This window comes from Schistocerca nitens, chromosome 2, assembly GCF_023898315.1.
Source record: "Schistocerca nitens isolate TAMUIC-IGC-003100 chromosome 2, iqSchNite1.1, whole genome shotgun sequence".
NCBI lineage: Eukaryota > Metazoa > Arthropoda > Insecta > Orthoptera > Acrididae > Schistocerca > Schistocerca nitens.
This window is the reverse complement of record NC_064615.1, coordinates 534,147,281-534,174,711: the sequence shown is the minus strand read 5'-3', so window position 1 is coordinate 534,174,711 and position 27,431 is coordinate 534,147,281. Positions and strand designations below refer to the sequence as shown.

General features: G+C 36.8%; 1 protein-coding gene across 3 annotated transcripts in view; it reads right to left on the bottom strand.

The window, feature by feature from the left end:
* Positions 1-4,229: 4,229 nt before the first annotated feature.
* LOC126234481 (arylsulfatase G-like) overlaps positions 4,230-27,431 on the bottom strand; it is a 113,966-nt gene continuing 90,764 nt past the window's right edge. For 2 of the 3 annotated variants that reach the window (XM_049943172.1, XM_049943173.1), the window contains 3 exons: positions 20,670-20,819; positions 14,451-14,541; positions 4,230-4,595 (listed from right to left, as the gene is read on the bottom strand). In XM_049943172.1, coding sequence (XP_049799129.1) covers positions 4,318-4,595; positions 14,451-14,541; positions 20,670-20,819 — 519 coding nt within the window. In that variant the 3' untranslated portion in view covers positions 4,230-4,317. Of the gene's footprint in view, positions 4,596-10,478; positions 10,596-14,450; positions 14,542-20,669; positions 20,820-27,431 lie in introns of those variants that run through there. The other variant, XM_049943175.1, reaches the window with a different exon arrangement.

Genomic DNA, 27,431 nt, shown 5'->3' with positions numbered 1-27,431 from the left:
CCAACCAGTCTAAGGGGGTTATTTATCTTTTTTTTTTCTATTTATGATTTTTTTCTCAATTAAATTTTCATCTATAATGCCCAAACATAAACTGTTGCTGGATAATATCACTGTTTCAGCAAAGGTTGTTTGGTCCTGTAAAATATGCTGATTAACAAGCTCTTACACACTGCTTCTGAACAGTTAATGACAAGCCTGGAACAGACATTACGTATTGGCTGCAGGATGCTGCTGCAGTGGTCCAAGACAGGACCATTCTCTGGCTCCAGTCTCCAGCTAGGCATGACGTGAACTCTCTCTTTTTTATTGTTTGGACTTCGTTCTGTCACTAAAATTACATCCTTCTAAGATCACCTTGACTAATTAGTGGTCTGACATACTGACTTGGACATGTGCACTTATATTCTGTAATCAAGACTATATCAGATTTTGCTCAAAGGGACTCTTTCCATGCAATAAATATTTCCTGTCAGACACTCACATCCCCATTCATCCTGGATAGGACCACTGCACAGATACAGTCTGGTGTCACAAGTGGGATCCCTCCCCTTTTGGTCTAAAAAGGAGGCCATAATTTTCATGATAATATTTGCCTTGTGTTAGGCAACAAAATCTAGCAGAGACCAGTGAGAAGTACTCAGAGTCCTGACTTGGTATGCAGCACATCACTGCTACCTGCTCATACACTGCTGGGGTGAACACATTCCCTGCCGCTGTCAAAACCTCAGCCAAACACTGCTGCCTAAGACAGCACAGCTACGCATTCGATATCAGCCATGAGGGTCCTCCTCTCAGCATTTGGTCTGATAGCATCTTGTGGCACAGACATCATCTCAGTAAGTGTTGCTAAGGCACAGCTTTAGAACTGCTGACCTACCCAATTGGAGTGTATCAGATGCAGCAGCCACTTGATAAGAAAGCAATAATTTTATGTTGATGCATTTCTCACATGCTAAGTCCAAGGGAGAACTCTTAACATCCTTGCACGTTTATGTTTAAATTTTTCTGTACAGTTCTTGTCATTAACTTTAGTGGATGAAATGCTGACTGCTTGCTACAAATGAAAGTTATTACACAGGCAAATAGTAGTGATCGACTTCTGACTTTGCTGAATCAGAAAGCAGCCCTTGTTATTAAGAACATGGCACTGATGAAACATATGCTAACTAAACAAGGGCCACCATCTGTTGCAAAGTAGACTTAAGCATTCTGGCAACCAATAATTCTATTACACAAGCTGCACTTCCTTTTCCTCTATTGCAGTCAAAAGTGATTGATAACTTTCCTGCTGTTAATTTCACACCTCCATTCTAGGGCAAGAAATGTGAAAATATCATTACATTTATGCAAAACATGCAGAATGATTGTCAAATGTTTGTTGGTGTGACTGGTTTCCATTGTATACTGCATGTCTAAAATTAACTGGAGATGCAAGGTCTAGACTCAGCATAAACAATACATTATGCCAGGAATCTTGATGTTTTTGCCAAGTGGTCAACCAAACAATTTTCTGATAAAAAGGATTTTGAGTTTTTTGCTGGGACAGCCTGTTACCCTCTGTCAGTAGAACTTTTGCCAACCACATCTGCTCTGTTTTGTGCCATACCTAGTTTTGTACAATCCCTATGTGTTGAGGTCACACGAAAGGGGGAACTGAGTGCATGTTGGAGAGGCAGAGATGAGAGCTGTTGACATGTTTACCAAGGGAATAAATCTGCAAATTGGCAGAGAAATAAAATTTGCATCACACTCTCATATTTATAATACACACTTTGCACTGCTGAGGGAAGAAGCTACTCATCTTGTCTCGTCCTCTTCTCAAGGGAATGATTCCCATCATCTCTGCACCATGGAGACAAATTGTAGTCATTGTAAGATCCCCAGATACACAGCCGATAGGTGTTATCACCCCCTGCTGTTCTCACTGTACAGAGATCGGTCACTTAAATACCAGCTGCAACCATTCAGCATGCACTAAACAGAAGCCACAGCAGATTTTGAGGGCACAGAGGTAACAGGAAACAGTATAAGATCTGGTGTGCGCACTGCTATGAGCTCCCAATAAAATCAGTTATTTTCATTAGTGTTGAAAGGTTAACAGGGTGGTAAACATGACTACGAAAGACAACATAAATAGGAAGCCAGTCAGGAAGGTTCAGGTGAGGATATAACTTTTAGCTCTTGGTGAAAAATGGCACTGAGAACTTGACTTGTCAAGATGGAGATTGGTGAAGGAAACTATGATTTTTGTCTGGAGATGCTTAGGAAAAGGGGACAGGATTTTGATGGTAATCATGGGAATGATTTCCTGTGCCACTTTTAGGGAGTTGTGGACTTTGTGACAAACATTTTGACTCAATGACTCAGTGCACTAATGTGACAGTGATGACACTTTAGAAGCATGAGTAACCCAGAAAAAATTGCATATTCCCTGAGTTAACATAAAACTGGTTGCATGACCTGTACACATCTAACTATGGAAAATTTGAGACGTACATGTTCATCAACGTTTTTTCTATGTTACGTTGTCATTCCACAAATCTTTTTTCCTTTTGCCTTTTATTATATCATGAGTGTTTTCAGTGCCTTCCTTCATAGCAACCTCAACTGGCTAGTCAGACTATGCTCCATATTCTGTGCTCTGCAGCCACAGATAAATTGATGAACCCAGAAATAAATTTCCTGAATATCATACTGAGTCCATATGAAGTTCAGCCAGTTCACTTTCAATATGTGTCTGTAAAATATTTTCTGTTAAAATATTGAATACAATAACATCTTAATTGTAATTTTTTCCTGAGGAAACCATTACTAACTGTAAAATTTAGATTGACAATCATCCAATAAGATGTAGCAGTTTCAGAGAGAACAGGGTATCTCAATCAGATAAATTTATTATAAAACAGAACTGGAGTCTCCCCTTGCCTGGCAGAGTAACTATATTATGTTCTCAAAAATTTACAGTTTTGTTACAAGCTTTCATAGTATGAAATGAAACCTTTAGTTCCTTCCATCACACTGTTGGAATGAAAAATTTAATAGTAATTAAATTTCTTTATAATGGTGCTCTGGATAACATCATTTTGACACATTTTAAATGGAAATAGATGAAATAATTTATAGAAAAATTTAACTGTTCCAGGAAAGACTTAATATAATCAGAGTCAATTATCATTATTCAACATTTGAAGAGTCATGTGTTATTAATTTACATAAATCACCGATATCTAACTCACACTTCACAACATTGACAGAGATAGGAAAAAAGAAACAAGGTCCAGCTACTAGTACTGTTTAGTTTACTTATTTGCAAGTTCCATGTATCGTACTAAAGATCCTCCATGTAGAATGAATCAATTACTTTACAGTTATGTACATTTTTCAGTAAAAAGTATGTCAACTTGCTGGCCACATACATTGTCTCCACATACCATGTCTCCGCAGTATCCTTTCTTTCAGGAGTGCTAGTTCTGCAAGGTTCACAGGAGAGCTTCTGTAAAGTTTGGAAGGTAGGAGACGAGGTACTGGCAGAAGTAAAGTTGTGAGGACGGGGTATGAGTTGTGCTTGGGTAGCTCAGTTGGTAGAGCACTTACCCATGAAAGGCAAAGGTCCTGAGTTTGAGTCTCAGTCTGGCACGCAGTTTTAATCTGCCACGAAGTTTCTTTAAAGGAGTTACCAAGAAGGTCTGATTTCAGTTGGGCTTCCATTTCAACATTAGATAGCTCCCTTTTGTGTTATACAATGATATTATGTCAGTTGCTAACAGCTACAAAAACTGTTTGAAATTTTCAATTATTTCTAAACTTTACAGCTTACAGAGTGTGTTGTTATCAATTTATGTTGCTTTCTTTTTAATGACAATAGTAAGCTAATTAAACTTTTGTTCAATGGAAACCTATTTTAACTGCAAGATTTAATGTGATATCTTACAATGCAGATGTAACTGTTTCAGGAAAAGTGTATAAAATAAGGGAAAGGAAACCACGTAACTGACAGTGGATCAATGTGGGGGGCACAGAAATATGTAACAGAAAGCAGCATTCACACTATCTTTAGACTAGTGTTGGCTCTTTTTTCTAGTCAAAGTACATATATTCACACGCACTCAAACACAAACACACACACACACACACACACACACACACACACAAACAATCACAGTCAACTGAAAGCATACTCCTGTGGCTATGGCAAAACTTTTTTTTTTTTTTTTTTTTTTTTTTTTTTTTTTTTTTTTTTTGCCAGGAAGAGAAATACTCAAGCATGGGATCAAGGTTCAGTGATGATCTGGGCAAGTTGTGTAGCAGAACACTGGCCTAGTCCCAGGGGCAGCGACAAATTGGACTGTATTTATCACAACATGGCCGAGCACTGTGCTCTTTAGTGTAGTCTACAGTGCTGGTGTTGTCCTGCTGCACATTTTCATAGAGCCACGCAAGTGCTTGCCCAGCTGCATGCACTGTTGCCTTCCATTCTGAGCTGGTTACCTTCAGTGGGTATGTCTCACCAGGGTCATTCTTGAGGTTAAACACAAGTGGAGACGAAATATGTGATACTGAAGGACCAGTGCGGCCACCACATTCTGGGGAGCCACCTGTACAAATGGATAATGAAATGTTGGCATAAGGTCAGCTACTAGTTTTCACAGAAGCAATTTTGAACAATAACCACAAGAAAAAATCAAAACAATGCAAAAGATTATAAGCAAATTAATTCTGCACCTACAAACAACCAACAGTTTGACAATGTTTAAATTTTAGAAAACAGTATGTATATGAAGGCTGATGCAAAAATTATGGTAGCTCCTCAATGTGTGAGACAAATTGAGCAAAATGACACATTGTAACAGCAAAACTAGAAGCATTCCTATAAATCTTTTTTTAACCAATACAAATATAAGTTTTGAAAACCAGTTGGCAAGTAAACTTAAAAGAAAAACTGTAAATGTTCAATGAATTTTCTTCCTCCCTACAAAATGGATTATACAGCTGTGGACCCAATCCAAGTATCCATCACGTGGAAACACATCAGCAATATTTAAAAACTGATTAAATATCACATGCTGATTCAACATACACAGTCACTAAATTATTACCTCAGTTATAGTCACCTCACTAACCAGCAGAATTAACTAAATGGCTACAAGACAGCATTACAAATTATTAAGTTGACTTGAAGCATAGCAACAGTATAGCAAATAGCAGTAAGTATACTATCTTCTCACATATTACCACAGATAGTGCAGAGCAAGAGGCATTCCAATAAACTACTAGCAACAATGTGTCTTGAGACTAAAGTTGGCACAATTTTGCTTCATCACATGGTGAGTGTTGAAATTATCTGTGCTTATTTTATGATTTTGCTTATGGTGTTGTACATGAATGGTGTGTACTTGAAAGTTGCAGTGATTTGGTCATGGTAGGAGTTCTTGTTACTTTTATCAAAAGGAAATTCACTCAAGAAACCTGTAAAATAATGAGACAGCATTGCTGGCTGGTGCTTACCATCAGAAGATGATATATTTAATACTGCCAGTACAGATGGAAGAGTAGGTGGCACTAACCTAGCTTTCATATTTGTTAGTTCCTTCCTTTGGAAGGAGAGAAGGGAAGATAGGGAAGGATAATAGGAAGGGCAGGTAGCTCAGTTCTCAGGATGAGAGGGATGCACTGGTATTGGGGACAAGGGGAGGTTCTTCTCCCAAAAACTATCTCATCTGTATGACAACAGATGTTTGCTGAGGTTAGTTCATTCAGTCCACACATTTGTTATTTAAGTTTAGGTTCATGAATGAGTTTGTGTTATATGACTGCTATAATACCATATATTTGGTGGAATCAGTGAAATCAGCTCATTTTGTGGGCACTTGAAGGATTTAAGAGTTTCTCTAATTAAAATCTACTGTGCTTGGTATCAGCCTGATGAAACAACAAAACATGGAACAATGGGTACAGGCACTAAGGGGAGCTGAAGATGAGGCAAACATTAGGATTTTGGCAACAGGTACATACAAATCCATATACTACAAGAGAGCAGTTGACCATCAATTTCAAACATTGCTGCTTCCTTGGTGGTAACAGCTGGCAAAAATGAAGAAACCACTCACCTAAAGCTGACCTTTTCCAGTTTAATACCCCCTCCCCTCCCCTCCCCCCTCTCTCTCTCCCTCCCTTCCCCCCCCCCCCCCCCACACACACTCTCACTCATTCACTCCCACACAACCAAAATGAATGACAGCATCAAATACACTTAGTAAAAATAATATTTTAATTTTCTGAAAATTTGTCGCCTGTGAAAGACAGCAATATGTGAACCTTGTTAGTACCTGTTGTAAAAACAAAGATGTTAATGTTTTTGAAACCATTGCATTATAGTGGAACAATCTAAAAAAGCTTTCTTGGGATTAAGTCTCATAGTTGATTTGGTCTTGTTGGAAGTTAGGTCTTTTTTGATCATTGTCGCTGGGCCGTATTATTAAATGTGACTCTAATTTACATGTGTAGACTGAATGTCCATTAAAGTATAAAAAAATATGTTGTTACATTAAGAATATGTTATTTGATGAACCTCTTCCATCTTAGATAAAAAGAAAATTAAATGGCATTTGGTGCGAGTGAGATAATTAAGTACAGAAGCTTTTCATTTGGTTCATGATTATTTCAAAAGCCAATTTGTGTGTAATTACTATTTGCATATTACATACATTTATTTTTCACAAAGTCCAATAACTTTTCTGAATGCAATTATTCTGAATGGAAATTTCATTTCTTTTCACAGTCAGAAAATACCAAAAGAATTGTTTCCATGCTAACTGTGGATTGTAGCTATTTAGCATTATAAAGGAAATAAAAGTGAACAGTATTATTAAAGAATAGAAAATCAAGGATGGAATGTAACAATATAATGAAAAGGAAAGAGTTGCTAGCAGACATGTGGAGTTGCAGAGGCACAACATAAAGACTGTCAGAAAGTCAGATTTCGGCCAACAACACCTATTCCAAAAATAGACAACACGCACACACACACACACACACACACACACACACACACACACACACACACACACTCCTCTCTGCAGCCTGGCTCCAGCTACCAGAGAGGAGGAGGAGACTAGTTTTTAACATTCCGCCGACAACGAGGTCATTAGAGACAGAGCACACGCTTGGATTAGGGAAGGATGGGAAGGAAATCAGCCATGCCCTTTCAAAGGAACCATTCCAGCATTTGCCTGAAATGATTTAGGGAAATCACGTAAAACCTAAATCAGGACGCCCGGGAGCGGATTTGAACCATCGTCCTCCTGAATGCGAGTTACATGGCCTTACTGACCGCGAAAGCCTTTCTGTGACTCAGCAACTATCCTTTTTCTATCTTGAGCAGTTTTATTATCATTCTTGACTTTTATGAAAGTAATTGAGATTAAACCAAAGGTATAATTTTACCCCAGTTCTCTTATCATGTTACCCCCAAAGACAGATTCAGAATATAAAGTCAGTTTCTCTTCATCACAGGTGGCAATGTTATAGCAGCACTGTGAGGTCACCCTCTTGGCTGTTTGGGACTCAAGAGCTGGCATCTGGTGGTAGAGACCTTTGTTCAGCTTTAATCACATGGATTCATCTCCTGTAATCTGCCTAATGTGGTTTGCGGTTACAACCTGCTTGGCTGCCATATGGCCTAGTGACTTTCTCATGAACAAATATTTTCCAGCACCTAATGGAAATAAACTAACAAAATGACTTGCAGGGAATGCTATTAGTATAAAAAAAGCCTGCATTCTGCTCCTGAGGCTGACTGGCTATCAGATCTGAATGGTAACACAGTTTTCTAGAGCTCTTAGTAACTCGCTAAATTGGCGTGTTAGCAGGCAGCCCTCATGGATGTAGGAAGCAAATTGATGGGTCCTCTGGGTCAGAAATGTTGTCTAAAAGTGGTCAACATTTCTGGAACAAGAAGCTAGTGGCTCTTCATGATACACAACGATGTTTTTTGTCTATGGGATGTTGTAAAAAATCAAAACTGCATTCTCAGATACAGTTGTGGAATTCTGATAATGTAGTCAATTTCCAGTTTTCAAGGCAAGTGTTGCAGTTTAGTGAACACGCACATACTTGGTAGGAAGAGGCCTCATATTGGTATGTGGAGACATTAGTTAGCTGGAGGTGGTATTTAATGAGAGAAACAGACTTGCTGAGGGCTAACTGAAGACAATAAACTACATTTCTTTCCATGGAAATTGTAAGTTTGTTGTTTTGTGTGACAACTGACCTACTGACTTTGAACATGCAATGATAATTTTGACTATGTTTATCGCAGATGCTTGAGCACTGAGCTGTGTGTGGCACAATCTATAGTGCTGGTGCTGCCCTTCTGCTTACATTCATGCAGCTACGGAAGTGCCTACTCAGCTGCATCCACTGTTGACTTCCATTCTGTGTTAATTACCTTCCGTGGGTATGTCTCACTGAGAAGATCCTTGAAGCTTAACATGAGTGAAGATGAAACATGGGAGTAGAAGGAAATGAAAGGAAGGCAGTAGTTGAGAAGAGTGTGAGCAGGGTTGTAGCTTATCCCAATGTTATTCAGTCTGTACAATGAGTAACCAGTAAAGGAAATCGAGAGAATTTTGGAAAAGGAATTAAACTTCAGGAGAAGAAACAAAGCTTTTAAGTGTTACTGTTGGCATTGTAATTCTGTGAGATGTAACATATTGTAATATTATAATATAATTTGTAATGTTTGTGATCTCTGTTAGTGATTACAGAGTATTCCAGAGGCAATATGAAGTAGCAATTCAAACTGTAATTGTATTGTAGTCTTATTTGCCAGTTAACTGAAGTTATAAAACCAATAAACACCCATTTTACAAGGCCATTTTTTTCTTGTTCCTTAACCGATACAGTCAGCAGAGAAGGGACTTTTATTATACAGTAGTAATAAAACAAACCGACAAAGTCAGAAGAGAAGATACTTGTATTACACAGAAAAACCTCATTTTTACATTTTCCACTTTTTACTTTCATTTTTGTCAGTCTTAACAGAACCTATTCCCTCAATACAATGTTTTCCCATCATTAACAATTCTGTGTTACAACATTTGCCACTTTTTAAGTTTTCATGGTGAAAAAATTCTCTTCGCTGATGACAGAAATATCACACTCACTGAGAAAACAAGAGAACTCCTTGCCGAGAAAGCAAATGAAACTCCCAGGGAAGTTTATGATTGGTCAATAAGCAATAAAATGATATTGAACATAAAGAAAACTAATGCCTTGAATTTAAGTTTGAAGAGGAAGAATGACAATGTTAAATTAAATGTAGATGGCACCTCTATAAACTGTGTAACAAATGCAAAATTTCTAGGAATGAATATTGATTCTCAGGTGAAGTGTTGTGAACACACGAAGGTACTTCAAATAGAATGTAATCAGCATGTTATGCCCTTGGAATCCTATCATCAGTGTGTAACACGCAGTATCTTTTAGTTACATATTATTCATATGTACACTCAATTCTTAGCCATGGTATTCTTTTTTGGGGAACAAATGCACAAAATATGAACACAGTTTTCAAACTCCAGAAAAGAGCCATAAGAATAATAACCAAAAATACTAGTTGAGCTCATTGTAAAGATCTGTTCAAAACACTGGAGATTTCAACTGCTTCATGTGAATACATTTACCAGTCAGTTATACACATCAAAAATAACATTGGTAATTACTGCACAAACAGCTCTGTCCATGACCATGCAACACGAGCTAGACTCAACTTACATTTACCAAGCAAAAATAAACATAAAACTCAAAACAGCATTTTCTACCAAGGAATAAAACTGTACAATAAATTGCAAAAATACACTTATTTAAAAAGACAGCTAAAAAGTACCTGTGATGCAGTACATTTTATGCATTGTAGGATTACTTATATAAAACAGAGCAGGGGTTTGATAAAGAAATGTTATACAAATAAATAATAATAATGATTATAAAACATCCAACTTTCCACATAACACCTTCACATTTTGTTTTTTCCTTCTTTTTTCCTTTGTAGAAGTACTTACCCCCAAGCTATGCATAGCACAATACTAACACCTCCTTCCTCTTTCTGAGCTCAACATCTCACTCATTATAGAGGGATGCTGACTCAGTTTTTCAGGATAGCAAATGGGACTTAGCAGTACAGAAAAAGGCCCAGAGACCACCAGTGTGTGTGCATTTGTGTGTGTAGTGAGTGAAGTGTTATGAAACAAAGTGCGTATAGTGTGCGCAGTGACTGATAGTGAGATATGAGTGAACAGTGTGGCATTACATTATTTAATAAGTTATTTATAAAAAATCTAATGATTGTCTCTAACTAGAAGTCTGTAAATGTGTGTGTATACGAATTAGCTTATTTTAAATTGATCTAAACTTGCAAATACTTTTACATGTTCTATATCCTTGTAAAAAGAGATCTAGAGATGAATAAAGCTACTACTACTATTATTACTACTACTACTACTAGTAGTAGTTCTTTGACATTATCACAATGGTTAACATTGATTTTTATACAGATTTCTGCAAAAAGTGCATCGTATTCCTGCTCAAAGCCAGCCCTGAAACAAAGTAGAAAACACAGGCTACATATAAAGTTATTGATTGTGTAATGTAACATTAGCACAGTAAGCAAGATTTCCAGCGTCAGTGTGTTGGGTCTCGGCCACATGTGTTATAGGTTCACAGTATTTGGAAGGGTGGTGCTGAGTCACTGCCATGATGAGAATCACAATCTGACAACCTTCCTTCTTCTCACTGCATTGTATTACAACAGCTTTAATTTAATTTCACAGTCATTTATAAAAATAAAAGCCTTATTTGAACATGGCAGTCTCTATAATGGGCTTTCACATATTGTTGTTACTTCTATGTGAAACACGCTAATCCATACTAGGAATGCAGTCTTAGGTTGGTATGATCTGATCTGATGTCAGATGTAAACATTCCTGCTCAATATGCTCCTTAACATCACAGCAATTTCCACCCTCTTTTTCATCCAGGACATCCTAGAGCCAAGTGACCTCCTTGTCGACTACAAGCTGTAGATTTTGTGTCTGTTGTTCTCTGTTTACAAAGACTGTCAACTTTAGTGTTTTAATCAGTATTGGGTTTCAAGTTTTATTTAGCACAATTTTATAATGATTCTCAATAATAAGTCTCACATTAGAACATGAATATGAAAGACTTTTACTTCTGTGTTTTATTTACACCACTGGACATGATCGGAATGAAGAAGGAAACATGCGTGGGCATTTGCATGTGTCAGCACTTGGCCATTTCCTTTGTGGCTGGTGCTTTGTATACAGCAGAGAGACAAGTATAGCTAATTGCTATTAGAAAGAAACAAAAACAATTAATTATTTCAGATTTTTTAAATAGACAAAATTTAAATTGTTTTATTTTCATATTTTGAACAATGTAAAGAGTATGACAATAAGAGCAATTTATTTATTTTTGCTTGTTGTTTTTCCTATGCTTCCCTGTATTCACTTTCCAGAATTTTGCACTTTTTTGGGTCACTCTACTGAAAGGTGTAAAAAGGCAGTTTTACAGTACTGTAGTAATAAAACTGTTAATTATCTGAAATTCATAATACTCCATTATTAATTATTAGAGATCCTTTCACTAAAAGTCACCATTCAGATCTTAAAAGATACTTGAGAATTTGAAGTCTAGGAAAAGAAAAATGTCAGTATTTACAAAGTATAATGTATTCATGTTTCTATATGGAGTGGCTATTACTTGAGACTGCGTATGCTCTTACTTATTTTGTTGATAAATCGAGCCAGCAAATTTGCAACCTTCCTCAAAGAATAAATAATGTAATAAATTTCTACCGAATTATTTTATTCATGCCAAGCTTCCAGACAGGACAAGCAGATACATCATTACTTATTTCTGACTGCAAATACATGCCATATTATACAGAGACAGCAAAGAATGTGGAAGAACATAATGGATGGTATCTTGAAAAGAAGTAACAAGAGTGACACCAACACAAATAAAACAAGGGTAAGGGAACATAGTCAAATTTAATCACACGGTGATGTGGGAATTAGATTAGGATATGAGATATAACAAGCAGTAAATGAGTTTTTCTATTTTGGGCAGCAGAATACTTGATGATGGTCCAAGTATGAAGGATGTATCACACACTTGGGCAATAGCAAGCAAAGTATTTCAGAAGAAAGTAATTTTTGAGAACATTTGTCATGGAGAAGAGTGGTTTTTCTTAGTCCTTTAAGATGAACGTGAAGAGTTTTGGCCACAAGAAACCTCTCTTCTTCTTCTCCTTCTTCTTCTTCCTTTTTTTGTGAAGAGTTTTGGCCACAAGAAACCTCTCTTCTTCTTCTTCTTCTCTCTCTCTCTCTCTCCTTCTTTTTTTTTTTTTTTTTTTTTTTTTTTTTTTTTTTTTTTTCCAGTTACTGGCCATCTTCAGACCTCATCCCATGTTGGTAGGTGGTGGCAGTGAATGGAGCAGGCACTATGAACTCTATGAATCTAAGATAAATCTGAGTACTAGAAAGTGTTTTCTGAAAGTATTTGCCTACATTGTAACTTTTTACAAAAGTGAAACACAGACAATAAACAGTACAAATGAGAAGAGAATGGAAACTTTTGAAATGTGGTGCTCCAGAAGAACGTTGAATATTAGATGGGTGGATTATGTAACTAATGAAGAAAAGAAAAGAACTTTGTGTCACACCTCAGCTAAAAGAAGAGGTGGTTGGTAGGACATTGAGGAATTGTCAGTTCAGTAATTGAGGAGTGTGTGCGGGTGAGGAGGGGACCATTTGTAGCATGAGGCCATATTTTGACTACAGTAAACAGGTTCAAGCTTGACCTGCAGTACTCACACATTGTAGTCACTTAGCTGTGCAGGCATATACGTACTCTATAGACCTGAATAACAATTTATCCGAAAACCAGAAACAGTTTTTTTACCTACCTATCAGTAACTCAGCACCTCAAGTATTCCATGTATTGCCACGTTTACTCTTTTGATTATTTATATTCTGCCAAGGACTTTCCATTAACATATTAATTTTAAAATACACTCTAAAACAAAACCAAAAAATACACCATGAAGGAATTATTCAAATGGGATGAAATAAATAGATGTGATGTGCATGTACAGATAAATAAATGATTGCAGTTTCAGAAAAATTCTATAATTTATCCAAAGAAAACGAGCTTCAGAAATTGAGCAAGTCAGTAACACGCTGCTCCACCTCAGGCCCTTCCTCCTCAGGACACGCCAAATTCTGTCCAATTGGCCCATTAGACCGTAAAAATCTGGAATTTGTTGGGGGGGGGGGGCGCCTATTACACTCCAAATGTTCTCAATTGGGGAGAGACTGGTAACATTGCTGGACAAGGCAGTGTTTGGCAAGCACAAAGACAAGCAGAATAAACTCTTGCTGTGTGCAGGCAGACATTATCTTGCTGAAATGTAAGCCGAGGATGGCTTACCATGACGGGCAAGAAAACAGGGTGTAGAATATCATGAATGGGCAGCTGTGCTGTAAGGGTGCCATGCATGACAACCAATGGGGTGCCATGAAATGAAACGGCTCTCTAGACCATCACTCCTGGTTGCCAGTCCACATGCGGGTGACAGTCTGGTTTGTTATTCCACCACTGTCTAGGGAATCTCGATGTCTTTTCTGGTCATGGGACTCATCACTGAAGACAATTCTTCTCCTGTTGATGAGATTCCAGGCCAAATGTGCATGACAGCACAGCAAATGGGCTTACTGTTGTACAGAGATCAATGGTAGTTGGTGCAAGGAGCACCATAATCTCATACCCATTTCTGTGAACTGCCTATTAATGGTTCTTGTGGTCAGTGAAGCACCAGGTGCACATCAGATCAATGATGATGATGATGATGATGAATCCAGGGCTCTTGAGTACCTCTCTGATGACTGCTCAGTCCTCTCATTCTGTCTTCTCTCTAGGTCGACCGCATCCTTCTTGATGCTGTATTTGACCATGGTTCACCCATTCATGCCAATTTCATTGAATAGTGGCCTATCACTCCTACTCAGTTGCCAAGCCATTCACTGATTACTCCAACCAGCTTCTTTGAGCCAGCTACACGTCCTATCTCAAATGCTGACATCTGCATATATTGCTCACATGCCTGTCTGTAAGGTATAGTTACTGCCCAACTGAGTACACTGAATGAAATTCGCAAAGACTTTGTGCCCTAGTATCAATGTGCCCCTTGCCAGTACTGTCCCCACAATTGCACTGCAACATCACACATTCTTTCATCAGCTGCTAAAGTTACAATTTTACATTGATACTTTTATGAATACCAGTTTGTGGCTAATTTATATAACTTCTTCGTGGTGTTAGTAAAGCATCAAAGGTATTCCTCAAATAGTGTTAAATAATTGTCAGCTTACCAGAGTAGTATACAACTTTGTACTCCTGAATTCTTACTGCCCCAATTTCACCTTCTGGTCCTGCTGCTCCACTATTGGGGTGAAATAACACCTGAAATAACCATGTAATGTTTTCTTAATAAAGCTTAAATGCTTTGGTATGGAATTCTACACTCACAGCAGCTATTTCATTAGTAGTTAAAAGCTGATAACACTGTAGATCATTTGTCTTTTGTCTTGTCATTATTAATTTTGATGTTTAAATATAAACTTTCATTTACACATACAGATTTTTCTCTTTATCCTGTTGACCTCAAAACTGAGTACAAATCAGTGAAAAAACTATCATCATATCAAAATTTTAAATAAATTAGAAAATTCCTGCTCCCTAATTAAGAATAATTTTGATAGAGAACAGTACACTAACCTACACATTAAGAAGAAATTGTCCACAGCTCATGGTCTAGTGGTTATTGCTGACTCTAGACCAGGGGTTCCTGGGTTTCATTTCCAGCTGGCCATGGACTTTATTCACTCAGGGACTGGGTGTTGAGTTATCATCACCATCATTTTATCATCATCAATGTGCAAGTTGGCAAAGAGGCATCAAATAAAAATACTTGTACTAGGTGACTAAACAATCCCACATGGTGTCTCCCAGCCAATAACATCATACAGTCAATCATTTATTGAGAAACTGGCACCATATTATTATCTAAGCCAGACCAACATTTACATAAATCCTGCATCTATGTGGTCATAGCACTAATAGTTGTTGTATGATTACATTTAGGTCTTCAAATACATCCATGCAACTACTAAAAAATGAATACTTTTTTTTTTACTATAAGAATTTCATTTTATTCATTTAAATCATTATCAATGACCTGGAATCAAACATATTTATAGTTATGGTTCACTTCTAGATTTAAAAACATTTAAATTCAAAAGATATTGAAGTGTGACTTTTACTTACTGTATTTTAGTCTGACTTTTGCTTACAGGTGGAATGGATCTCTGTGATATGTAATCTGAAAACAGAACCATTTTTTATCATGAAGCAAACTAAAATTGCAAATTTGTTTGACTCCATACCACTGACAAAATTCACAGTGAATAAAATGAAATGCTTATGATGAAATAAATAAGCATTGTTTTAGTAGTTGCAAAGATGATTAGAAATACTCTGCAGCATTTATGCACTTTACAAAATATTTAGAGTAATCAAAACATCCACAGCTCCAAGTTCAAACCCCACCACTGTTCAAATTTTGAATAAGAATCATCAGCCATGGGAGCCAAAGACTTCTGGAATAAGAAGTCACCCATTGGCCTTGTCAAAGAGGGTGGAGGTGCAGACAGACATTCAGGGCACTCTCTTGCCCTTTGGGTGGGAAACTGTCCATAAAGGCAAAAGAATCAGCAATAATCAGTGGCATTAGAATGCAGAAGGCAATGGAAATGTATATTCACAGGACATGTGGCCTGTAATTGAAGAACCATCTTTGGCAAAAGATTCCAGACTAGTCCTGCATTCAGTTCTCTGGAAGAGGGAGGTAACCATGAGAAAAAGACTGAATAACCTGTAAGAGAGTAATATTCTATGACTTGGGGTATGGAGTGTCAGAAGTTTGAATGAGGTAGGAAAGCTAGAAAATCTGAAAAGGAAACTGCTAAAGCTGAACCTAGATATAGTGGGGGTCAGTGACATGAAATGGAAAGAAGAAACAATTTCTGGTCAGATGACTATAGGGTAATATCAGCAGCAGCAAAAAATGTGTCAATGAGAATAGGTTTTGTTACAAATAGGAAGGTATGACAGAGACTGTTTGCTGTGAACAGTTTGGTGATATGGTTATTCTCATCAGAATCAACAGCAAACCAACACCAGCAACAACAGTTCCGGTATACATGCTGTCATCACAAGCAGAAGATGGAGAGATAGGGAAAGTATATGAGGATATTGAACAGGAAATTCAGTACATAAAGGGAGATGAGAATCTAACAGTCAGGAGAGATTGGAATGCGGTTATAGGGGAAGGAGTGGAAGAAAGGGTTATACGAGAGTATGGGCTTGTACTAGGAATGAGATATGAGAAATACTAATTGAGTTCTGCAATAAATTTCAGATAGAAATAGTGAATACTCTGTTCAAGAATCACAATAGGAGGAGGTATACTTGGAAAAGGTCAGGAGATACTGCAAAATTTCAGTTAGATTACACTGTGGTCAGGCAGAGATTCCAAAATCAGATACTGGATTGTAAGGTATATCCAAGAGCAGATATAGACAATTTAGTAGTGACAAAGCACAGGCTAAAGTTTAAGAGACAAGTCAGGAAGAATCAATACACAAAAAAGTAGGATAAGGTAGTACTAAAGAATGAAGAGATATGCTTGAAGTTCTCTGATGCTACAGACACTGCTGTAATGAATAGCTCAGTAAGCAGTTCAATTGAAGAGGAATGGACATTTCTAAAAAGGAGAATCACAGAAGGCGAAAAGAAAATCGTAGGTATAAAGAGGGTACATGTGAGGTAACCATGGGTAACAGAAGAAACAGTTGACTGAAGAATGAAGGAAATAAAAAAATGTTCAGCAAAAATGAAGAATACAGAAACACAAGCAACTTAGGAATGAAATAAATAGGAAGTCCAGGGAAGCTAAAATGAAATGACATTGAAAAATGTCAATAAATCAAAAAAGAAATGACTGTCACAATAACTGATGCTGCATACAGAGAAGTCAAAATAACCTTCAGTGAAATTAAAAGCAAGGGTGGTAACATTAAGAGAGCAATGGGAATTCCACTGTTAAATACAGAAGAAAGAGCATATAGGGGGAAAGAGTACATTGAATGCCTCTATGTGAGGGAGGGCTTGTTTGATGACATGATAGAAGAATAAACAGTAGTCAATAGGAAAGACATAGGAGATGCAGTATTAGAGTAAGAATTTAAAAAACCTTTGAAAGACTTAAAATCAAAAAAGGCAAAAGGGACAGATAACATTCCATCAGAATTTATAAAATCATTGGGGGAAGTAACAACAAAACAAATATTCACATTCATGTGTAGAATGTATGAGACTGGTGATATACCATTTGACTCTCAGAAAAGCATCACACAAACTATTCTGAAGACTGCAATAGCTGACAAGTGCAAGAATTATCACACAATCAGTTTAACAGCCGATGCATGCAACTTGCCGACAAGAGTAATAGGCAGAAAAATGGAACAGAAAATTGAGCATGCATTAGATGACGATCAGTTTCGCTTTAGGAAAGGTGAAGGCACCAGAGAGGCAGTTCTGACATTGTTGTTGATAATGGAAGCAAGGCTGAAGGAAAATCGAGCCACATTCATAGGACTTGTCGACCTAGAAAAAGGGTTCGACAATGTCAAATGGTGGAAGATGTTTGAAATTCTGAGAAAAATTGGGATAAGCTATAGGGAGAGGTGACTAATATACAGAATGTAAACTGGCTAAGAGGGAATAATACAAGTGGAAACCAAGAACTAAGAGCTTGGATTAAAAATTACCTAAGACAGGAATGTACTGTTCAATCTATACATCAAAAATGCAATAATGGAAATAAAAGAAAGGTTCAAGAGTGGAATTAAAATTCAAGATGGAAGGATATTACTGATAAGGTTCAATGACATTGCTATCCTCAGTGACAGTGAAGGAGAATTACATGATGTTCTGAACGGAAAGAACAGTCAGATGAGTGCAGAATATGGACTGAGAGTAAATTTAAGAAATATGAAAGCAATCAGAATAGCACAAATGAGAACCATGAGAAACTTAGCATCAGGATTGATGGTCACAATGTAGGTGAAGTTGAAATTCTGCTACCTATGCAGCAAAATAACCCATAACAGATGGAGCAGGGAGGACATCAAAAACAGACTAGTACTGGTGAAAAGGGCATTCCTGGTGGGTAGAAAGCTACTAGCATCAAACACAGGGCTTAATTTGAGGAAGAAATTTCTGAGAGCATATGTTTGGAGCACAGCATTGTATGGCAGTGAAACATGGACTGTGGGAAAACTGGAACAGAAGTGGATTGAAGCATTTGAAATGTGGAGTATAGATGAATGTTGAAAATTACGTGGGCCAATAAGATAAGGAATGAGTAGGGTCTGTCCAGACTCAGAGAGGAAAGGAATGTATGGAAAACATTGATGGGATAATAGGACTTCTGTTAATACATCACTGAATAATATCCATGGTATTAGATGGAGCTATAGAGGGCAAAAACTGTACAGAAAGACAGAGACGCATATAGCAAATAATTGAGGACATAGGTTGCAAATGATACTCTGAGTTGAAGAGATTGGCACAGGAGAGAAATTCATGGTAGGCTTCCTCAAGTCAGTCAGAACACTGATGATTCAAAACAAAAAAATAAATAAATACATTTTTCTATGTCTTACAAATTTGCACATTTCACAATTTAAAACATGAATTCAAAATATGACAGAAGAGAAGAGATACTTAGAGCCTGTTTAAGTCAGAGCAACTGTAGCTAGAATGACAGTCCCTTATGCAAATACAGTACTGCTTCAGACAAAAAGGATTCACACTCAGAAATTATGTTGGCCAGGAAATGGAACAGTTGAGATGCTTTTTGTCTTTCATTGAATACTATTCTACAGCATAAGTTTCTGGAGCAATGTAGTGTGCTATAAGAACATTATGTGAAGTTAACAACTGAACATTTTGTATAAGCCTCTTCATGACACTCATAGTTCAGCTGGCACAATGTAACTCTGAAAGCTAGCAAATTTTTAGTCATGTTTGTTTGCTATCAGCTACTCAACACCTCTACTATTCAGTGAGTTGTCACTATTACTACTACATTAACAATATAAGGAAAAGTTAGATTGCTATTCACCGTAAAGACGACTTGTGGAGTTGCAGACAGGCATGACAAAAAGACACTTACACATTACCTTTCAGCCAAGGTCTCCATCAGAAAAGCAAGCACACATATGTTCATTTACAGAAGCGAGTAAACCTCAAACGCACATGACCACCATCTCCAGCAGCACGGACTGAAATTCCGGCATCCTGATCTAAGGTGCCGGGGATGGCAGGCAAGTGTGCATGAGGTTTGTTCACTTGTTTGAATGAATGTGTGTGTGTGTGTGTGTGTGTGTGTGTGTGTGTGTGTGTGTGTTTCCTTTTCTGATAAAGGATTTGGCCAAAGGCTAATGAGTAAGTGTCTTTTCATTGTGCCTCTCTGCAACTCCAAGTGTCATCTTAACAGAGAGTAGCAATCTATCTTTTTCTTATGTTGTTGGTACTCCAACCTGGAGTTTCCATTGTTTGTTTTTACTACTACATTATTTACATAAGGTGTTTAAGAGATGAAGTTCAGCACTTACTGCCATAAGAGCTATTCAGCACTACTGGAAGCATGTCTGTTTCTCACTTGCAAGTGGTATACATGATCCTAGGAGTAATAAAATAGTAAGCTGATAATCAAATGTTTATTACAGTCAATTAGATCAAACCCTGGCTCACAACTGAAAATCAGACTATTGCATTGTGGGTTGAGAATACACAAATAAAATAACAGAGAACTTGTCTTTCAACTGGAAAAAGGACTATGTATATTTATCACATGTGGCTACCCTAACAAGGTATTCAGAGTACATGAAAAAATTTCACATTATTTCTTCACTTTTGTACTATGTCATCCACACAGCATTAAGTTGTAATGAAATATAATTTTCAGAAAAAGGATCTTCAAATACATAATGTGTTTAACGTGCTCAGTTAAGCAGTTTGGACGAGAATATTTTGTTGGGAAAACAAAATGGTGAAATAGGCCAACATAGTTATTATAACATACAATCAAATAGCTTTTTATTCATTTATGTTGTCCAAAATTGTATCAAATCTTTCATTTCACTCTGATTGAGGTCTTTCCTGAGAATGAGTGCAGTCAAAATGCTCAACTGGAATGAATACATAAATGTATCTGCCAGGTCACTGCACGATCCAAGCATCCAGATTCTACATTTACATCCACTGTGTCTCTAAATATACCCAACATGATTCCTCAGGAATAACATAAGCTTTCTTTCAAGTTTCTCAAAAGCTTTTGTTCAAGTTTCTCAAGTACACAAAGTCTGATCCTTGCCCATCAGACAGAAGTAAGAGTTAGGTAAATATTTGAAGTGAATATTTTACAAAATTATAAAATTGTAGTTGAAGAAAATTGTCTATACCTCATGACCTTGCTCCGACTCTCCTGTTAGGATACCTTGAACATCAATACCATCAAAATATCTGTCTGTTGGAAGTGAGATGTTGCAGACTGCAGCAATAGTTGGAAAAACATCAAGAGCAGACACCAAAGCATTGGACATACTTCCTGGCTGAAACACAGAAATGATGCTCTATGTACTGACCATATAATTTAGTAGAGTTACAATAGAAGAAACTTTAATATTATACATGACAAAATGAGCACAGTTAGATAATTACTTGTTCCCATAAATAAAATTCATGATAAATATTACGATGTGGAATGCATCAACAGAACAAACGTAGAACACTTATAGACAACTAAAAAAATAAAACAATGTTTATAGGGATACATTCTGGCTATTTACAGTTATTATTATTATTAATATTATTATTATAACATTAACACTTTCTTGCTAATTGTGCAAGAATTCCAAAAAGCATTTGACTCAGTTTATTTATTTTATTTATTTATTTAGCATCCAATACATCACACATGTGATATAGGATTTGTTATTTGATTACACGTAACACATAACAACACATACACATAATAAATGGACAAACATATACAAACAGCAAAACAAATTACATACACATAGTACATAAGTAGTGTACAAGAACTTATTACACAAAAACAAAAGTATGTGCTCATGATAAACAATTACATATCATGAACTACGCCTTATACACAAAATATATTACAGATATTTAACAGATTTTTCATAAGTACCATAATTATGAAGTTGAAAACGTAATTAAATTAGTTTAAATTTTTTAAAAAATAAGTTCAGGTTTCAATCCACAGTCTGAGACAAGTATTCATTTACACTGTAGTAGCATTTTTCCATAAAGTATTTTTTTACTTCACGCTTGAAATTATTTTTGCCTTTCAGTTCTTTAATTTGAGATGGAAGTGTATTTAAAAGCTTTATTCCTAAGTGGCTAGTAGGTTTCTGACTCCTAGGTTTTGCTACATAGGGAATGTGGAAGTCTTTACAATGTCTTGTATTGTGATCACGGTAGGTTGAGTTGCTTTGGAGATCACAGTTATTTTTACTGATCATTTCCAGGCATTTAAAAATATATATTGATGGTATTGTCAGTATCTTTAGTTGCCTGAATGAGGGTCTACAGTGAGTTTGTGTTGGGCTGTGTGTCATGATACGAATAGCTCTTTTTTGCATAATTAAAATGTCATTTAGTCTTGACCTGGTTTTTCGCCAAAAACCTATGCCATAGCTTGCAATTGATTGGAAATAACTAAAGTACACCACTCTAATACTTTCCTTGCTACATACCCTGGATATTATTCTTAAGGCAAAACATGTTGAGTTAAGTTTCTGAGTAAGATATACACTGTGTTCATTCCAGTTTAAATCTTGGTCAATTCACATTCCCAGAAACTTTGTGGTGCACACTTTTTCTATTTGTTTGATATCCAACATAAAGGCACATATTTTCCCCTTGACACTTGCTTCCATACTGTATAAAGTTTGTTTTCTTTGTATTTAATGTCAGCTTATTTGAATAAAACCATGACTGTATGTATGAGAGCATTTTTTCTGCTGTAGTACACAATGATTCTTTTATATCACTAATTAGGATACTCATGTCATCTGCAAATAGTAGAATTTTGGCTGAGCTGTCTGGAGCCTGTATATCATTGATATAAATTAGAAATAACAATGGGCCCAGAATGCTGCCTGTGGAACACCTATTTGGTTCAAATGGCTCTGAGCACTATGGGACTTAACATCAGAGGTCATCAGTCCCCTAGAACTTAGAACTACTTAAACCTAACTAACCTAAGAACATCACACATATCCATGCCCGAGGCAGGATTCGAACCTGCGACCGTAGCGGTCGCGCGGTTCCAGACTGTAGCGCCTAGAACCGCTCGCCCAACCCGGCCGGCAAGGAACACCTATTTCAATTTGTTTTGGTTCAGATATGAGTTTAAAATTGTGAAGATTGTTGGATGACCTCAGCTCAACAACTTGTTACGTGTTTTGCAAATAAGATTCAAACCATTTTTAACAGTACCCCTGATACCTATTGCTTCAAGTTTCCCTAGTACTATTACATGGTTCACAGTAACGAAGGCTTTGGATAAATCTAGATTAATTCCAACAACCTGTTTATTTGACTCCAAATTTCTTACTATTTCTGTTGTGTAGTCCAATATGGCTGTTTCTGTACTGTGCCCTGCTCGAAAACCATGCTGACTGTTATTTATTAGTTTATGTTTTTCTAGTTATTTTTTAACCCTGATTTTCATTAATTCCTTGAGTATTTTGGAGAAGGCTGGGAGGAGAGATATAGGACAGTAATTTTCTATTTTATGTCTGTCACCATTTTTGTATAGAGGTATCACTTTAGAGATTTTAAGTTTATCTGGAAATATCCCTTCACTAAGGGACAAGTTTGCTATGTGCACTATAGGTTTGACAACACATGGAGCAATTTTCTTAATTATTGATATAGGTACATCATCCAACCCAGAGGACATTTTGGATTTCAAGCATTTAATGACTTTTAGAACTTCATGCTCATCTGTTGGGATTGCCATCATGCTGGTATTTACCATTGGAGTCGCCACTGTTGGTTGTTGCTTAAATTTACTACTTAAAGTAAGGGGAATATTTACAAAATAATTGTTTACATAGTTTGCCATGGCATCTTTCTCTATGGGGATATTTTCATTATTTTTAAGATTGATTTCCTGTTCTTTAGTTTGACCCCCAGTTTCTTTTTTTACCATTTTCCACATCATTCTGGACTTGTTACTAGCCTGCCTTATTAATCTATCATTACTTAATAATTTTGCTTTTGCTATTACTTTGCGGTAAGTATTTTTGTATGTCCTCACATACTCAACAAACTGCTGATCATGACACATTTTTAACTTTAAACTTAGTAATTTTGTGGTTTCACTTGACTTTTTAATTCCAGGTGTTATCCAGGTCCCTTTGGATCCAGATGATCTATAACTCAAAAGCTTTTTTGGGAAACACATTTCAAAGTATGTCATAAAAGTGGAAACAAATGTATTGTAAGCATCATTTGTGTTTGTTTGTGCCAAGACCTCTGACCAAACTGCATTTTTTAAATTATTTTTGAACTGATTACAATTTTTAGTAGAGAAAAATCGTTTGTACTCCTTTTTATTTTCCTCCTCCTTGGGAGTTGCAGTGAGATTAAAGGTTAGTGCACTGTGATCTGATAATCCTATATTCACATTTGTAACTGCAACTTCATGTGTGACCACATTTTAGAAGAGTTCTAGTGGGAACTGATATGTGGGGGAATATGTTGAAGCTTTTTAGTATGTCTAAAAACTTGTTTTTTACCGAACTCTGGACCAATAGATTAATATTAAAGTCACCACAAAGAATTATGGTAGAGTTCTCATTTGATAAAATGCTGAGCATTTCTTCCAAATTCTTAAGAAAGACTTCAGTATCTCCAGATGGTGATCTGTAAATTGCTGCAACAATTATTTTCTTCTTTAAACTATATAACTGAATGGCTACTGCTTCAAAATCCTTTTCTATGATTAATGGTTTAGCCTCGTATCTTAAATTAAATTTAAGCTTAGGATTTAGATAAATGCATACACCACCACCTTTGGCATTTTGCCTACAGTACTGACTGGCAAGTTTATATTGGCTTAAGTTTATGCTGTTTAGTTCACTGTCCCTGCTCCAATGTTCCATAACACATAAACAATTAATATGGTCACTATTTGCTGCTATCTCAAGTTCAAGGTACTTGTTTTTAAGACACTGAATGTTCAGACTCATAATTCTTAGCTGATTTGAACAATCCGACTCTTACACCGTTACAAGATTTCATACGTTGTTGTAAATTCCTCTGCTTGCAAACATTTAGATGTTTCCCTGTTATGTGCTGATGTTCACTGTTTTGCCCCAGCAAAAATCCTGGCTTCTCAAGGGTGGCTGCCTTCTTCTGGTGTGATGACTGCTCCTATTACCACTGCTGCTGCTGTGTGCTGTTGCAGTGAATGCCAGTGATTCTGGTTGCTTGGTTATTGATGTTGGAACTACTGCTTCTGATGTTGCTGTGAGTGCTAATGATTCTCGTTGGTTGGTTTTTGATGCTGTAACTATTGCTTCTGATGTTAGTTCTGCTGCTGCTGCTAATGTTGGTTCAGTAGTAGGTTCCTCTGTTGCTACTGTTTTTTGGATGGTCCATTTACGTGCTGCTGCTGTTTGTGCTGGTGTTTCTGCTACTGGAGATTTATACCATCCCAGTTCAGTGGCTGTCACTTTGGAAATGCATTTAATTTTTCCCTTATTAAGTTTCCTAACCTGGCCTTCCCATTTCTGTTAAGGTGAAGCCCATGTTTTGTAAAACATTCTCTATCAAGTGTGCTTGAGTCAATTAATTTCACATTACTGAGTAGCCTACAACTGCTTTTAAGTTTCACATTAATTCTGTGAATTTCCTTATTCACACTTGACCATTCAGGTATATCATGCCCGTTGGTAAAATTCACAAGTAAAATGTTTGTATTTGACAGTACTAGCAAAACACTCAAGAGCTGCTTATACATTTTCATAGCATTGTTTTCGTAAATGTCTTTAGCTCCAGTGCAAATTACAACACTGACCTGCTTGTCATAGTTATATTTTACGATGTTTTTCGTCACTTCTTTGAAACCAGCACCTGATTTAACCATGCCTGTGCTTATGCTTATTGTCAAAACTATGATCGCATGGAGATTCAAGTAAAATGTATGCTAGTTTGAAGACCTTTCAGTAGGGAGAACACAGCATGTTATCTTGTATGGAGAGTCATCATCAGATGTAGAAATAACTTCAAATGTGCCCCTGGCAAGTGCATTGGGGCCCTTGCTGTTCAGTTTGTATATCAATGACCTTGCAGGCAGTATTAATAGTAACCTCAGACTTTTTGCAGGTGGTGCAATTATGTATGGTAAAGTGCTGTCTGAAAGAAGCTTCATACATATTCAGTCAGATATTGATAAGATTTCAAAATGGAGAAAAGAACTGTACCAAATAGGACTAAGAGGGGATACTGACTGTTTGCAGAGAAGGGTAGCGTGAATGGTCACACATTTGTCTGATCTGTGGGAGAGAGTCACAGAGATACTGAAGGAACCGAATTGGAAGACCCTTGAGAATAGACATAAACTATCCTGAGAATGTCTATTACCAATATTTCAAGAACTGACTTTAAATGATGATTCTAGGACTATACTACAACCAGTATGTATTGCTCACATTGGGATTATGAGGATAATATTAGAATAATTATTGTATTCAAAGAGGCATTCAAACAATCATTCTTCCTATGTTCAATACATAAATGGAACTGGAAGAAACCCTAATACCTCGTGCTTCTGCCATGCCCCTCATGGGCTAGTCCAGCACACAGCTTCAATCTGTCAGGAAATTTCAAAACAATGTGCAGTCTGCACTGACAACACTGGTCATGACAAGCTGAAGCTGTAAATTTGTCAAGTGGTTGAGGAAAGCTAATCTGACATGCCCATCAAACTTGGAGACTTATTTTGCAAAACAAAACATATTGCAAAACTGATGTTACTTCTTGAATTTTTTGAATTCAAATTCATCACAGCTGCAGACCCTATCACAATGAAAATTATAGAACTTCTTGAAGTTGATAGAAAACACACATATAAGATTTTTTGCCAAGAGGAATGGAAGGATTGTTGTTGCTGTTGTGGTCTTCAAGTCCAGAGATTGGTTTGATGCAGCTCTCCATGCTACTCTATCCTGTGCAAGCTTCTTCAGCTCCAAGTAACTACTGCAACATTCATCCTTCTGAATTTGCTTATTATATTCATCTCCTGGTCTCCCTCTATGGTTTTTACCCTCCACACTGCCCTCCAACACTAGCATGATGATCCCTTAATGCCTCAAAACATCTCCTACCAATTGACCACTTCTTCTAGTCAAGTTGTGCCACAAATTCCTCTTCTCCCCAATTCTATTCAGTACCACCTCATTAGTTACATGATCTACCCATCCAATCTTCAGCATTCTTCTGTAGCACCACATTTTGAAAGCTTCTACTCTCTTCTTGTCTAAACTAGTTATCATCCATGTTTCACTTCCATACATGGCTATACTCCATACAAATACTTTAAGAAATGATTTTCTGACACTTGAATCTATACTCAATACTAATAAATTTCTCTTCTTCAGAAATGCTTTCCTAGACATCCTTCCTCAGCATCACTTGATTTAATTTGACTGCATTCCATTATCCTCATTTTGTTTTTGTTGATGTTCACCTTATATCCTCCTATCAAGACACTGTCCATTCCATTAAACTGCTCTTCCAGGTCCTTTGCTGTCTCTGACAGAATTACAATGTCATCAGCAAACCTCGAAGTTTTTGTTTCTTTCCGTGGATTGTAATTCCTACTCCAGATTTTTTTTGTTTCCTTTACTGCTTGCTCAGTATACAGATGGAATAACATCGGGGATAGGCTACAACCCTGTCTCACTCCTTTCCCAACCACTGCTTCCCTTACATGCATCTCGACTCTTTTAACTGCCATCTGGTTTCTGTACAAATTGTAAATAGCCTTTTTCTCCCTGTATTTGACCCCTGCCATCTTCAGAATTTGAAATAGAATATTCAAATCAACATTGTCAAAAGCTTTCTATAAGTCTACCAAAGCTAGAAATGTAGGTTTGCCTTTCCTCAATTTGTCTTCTAAGATA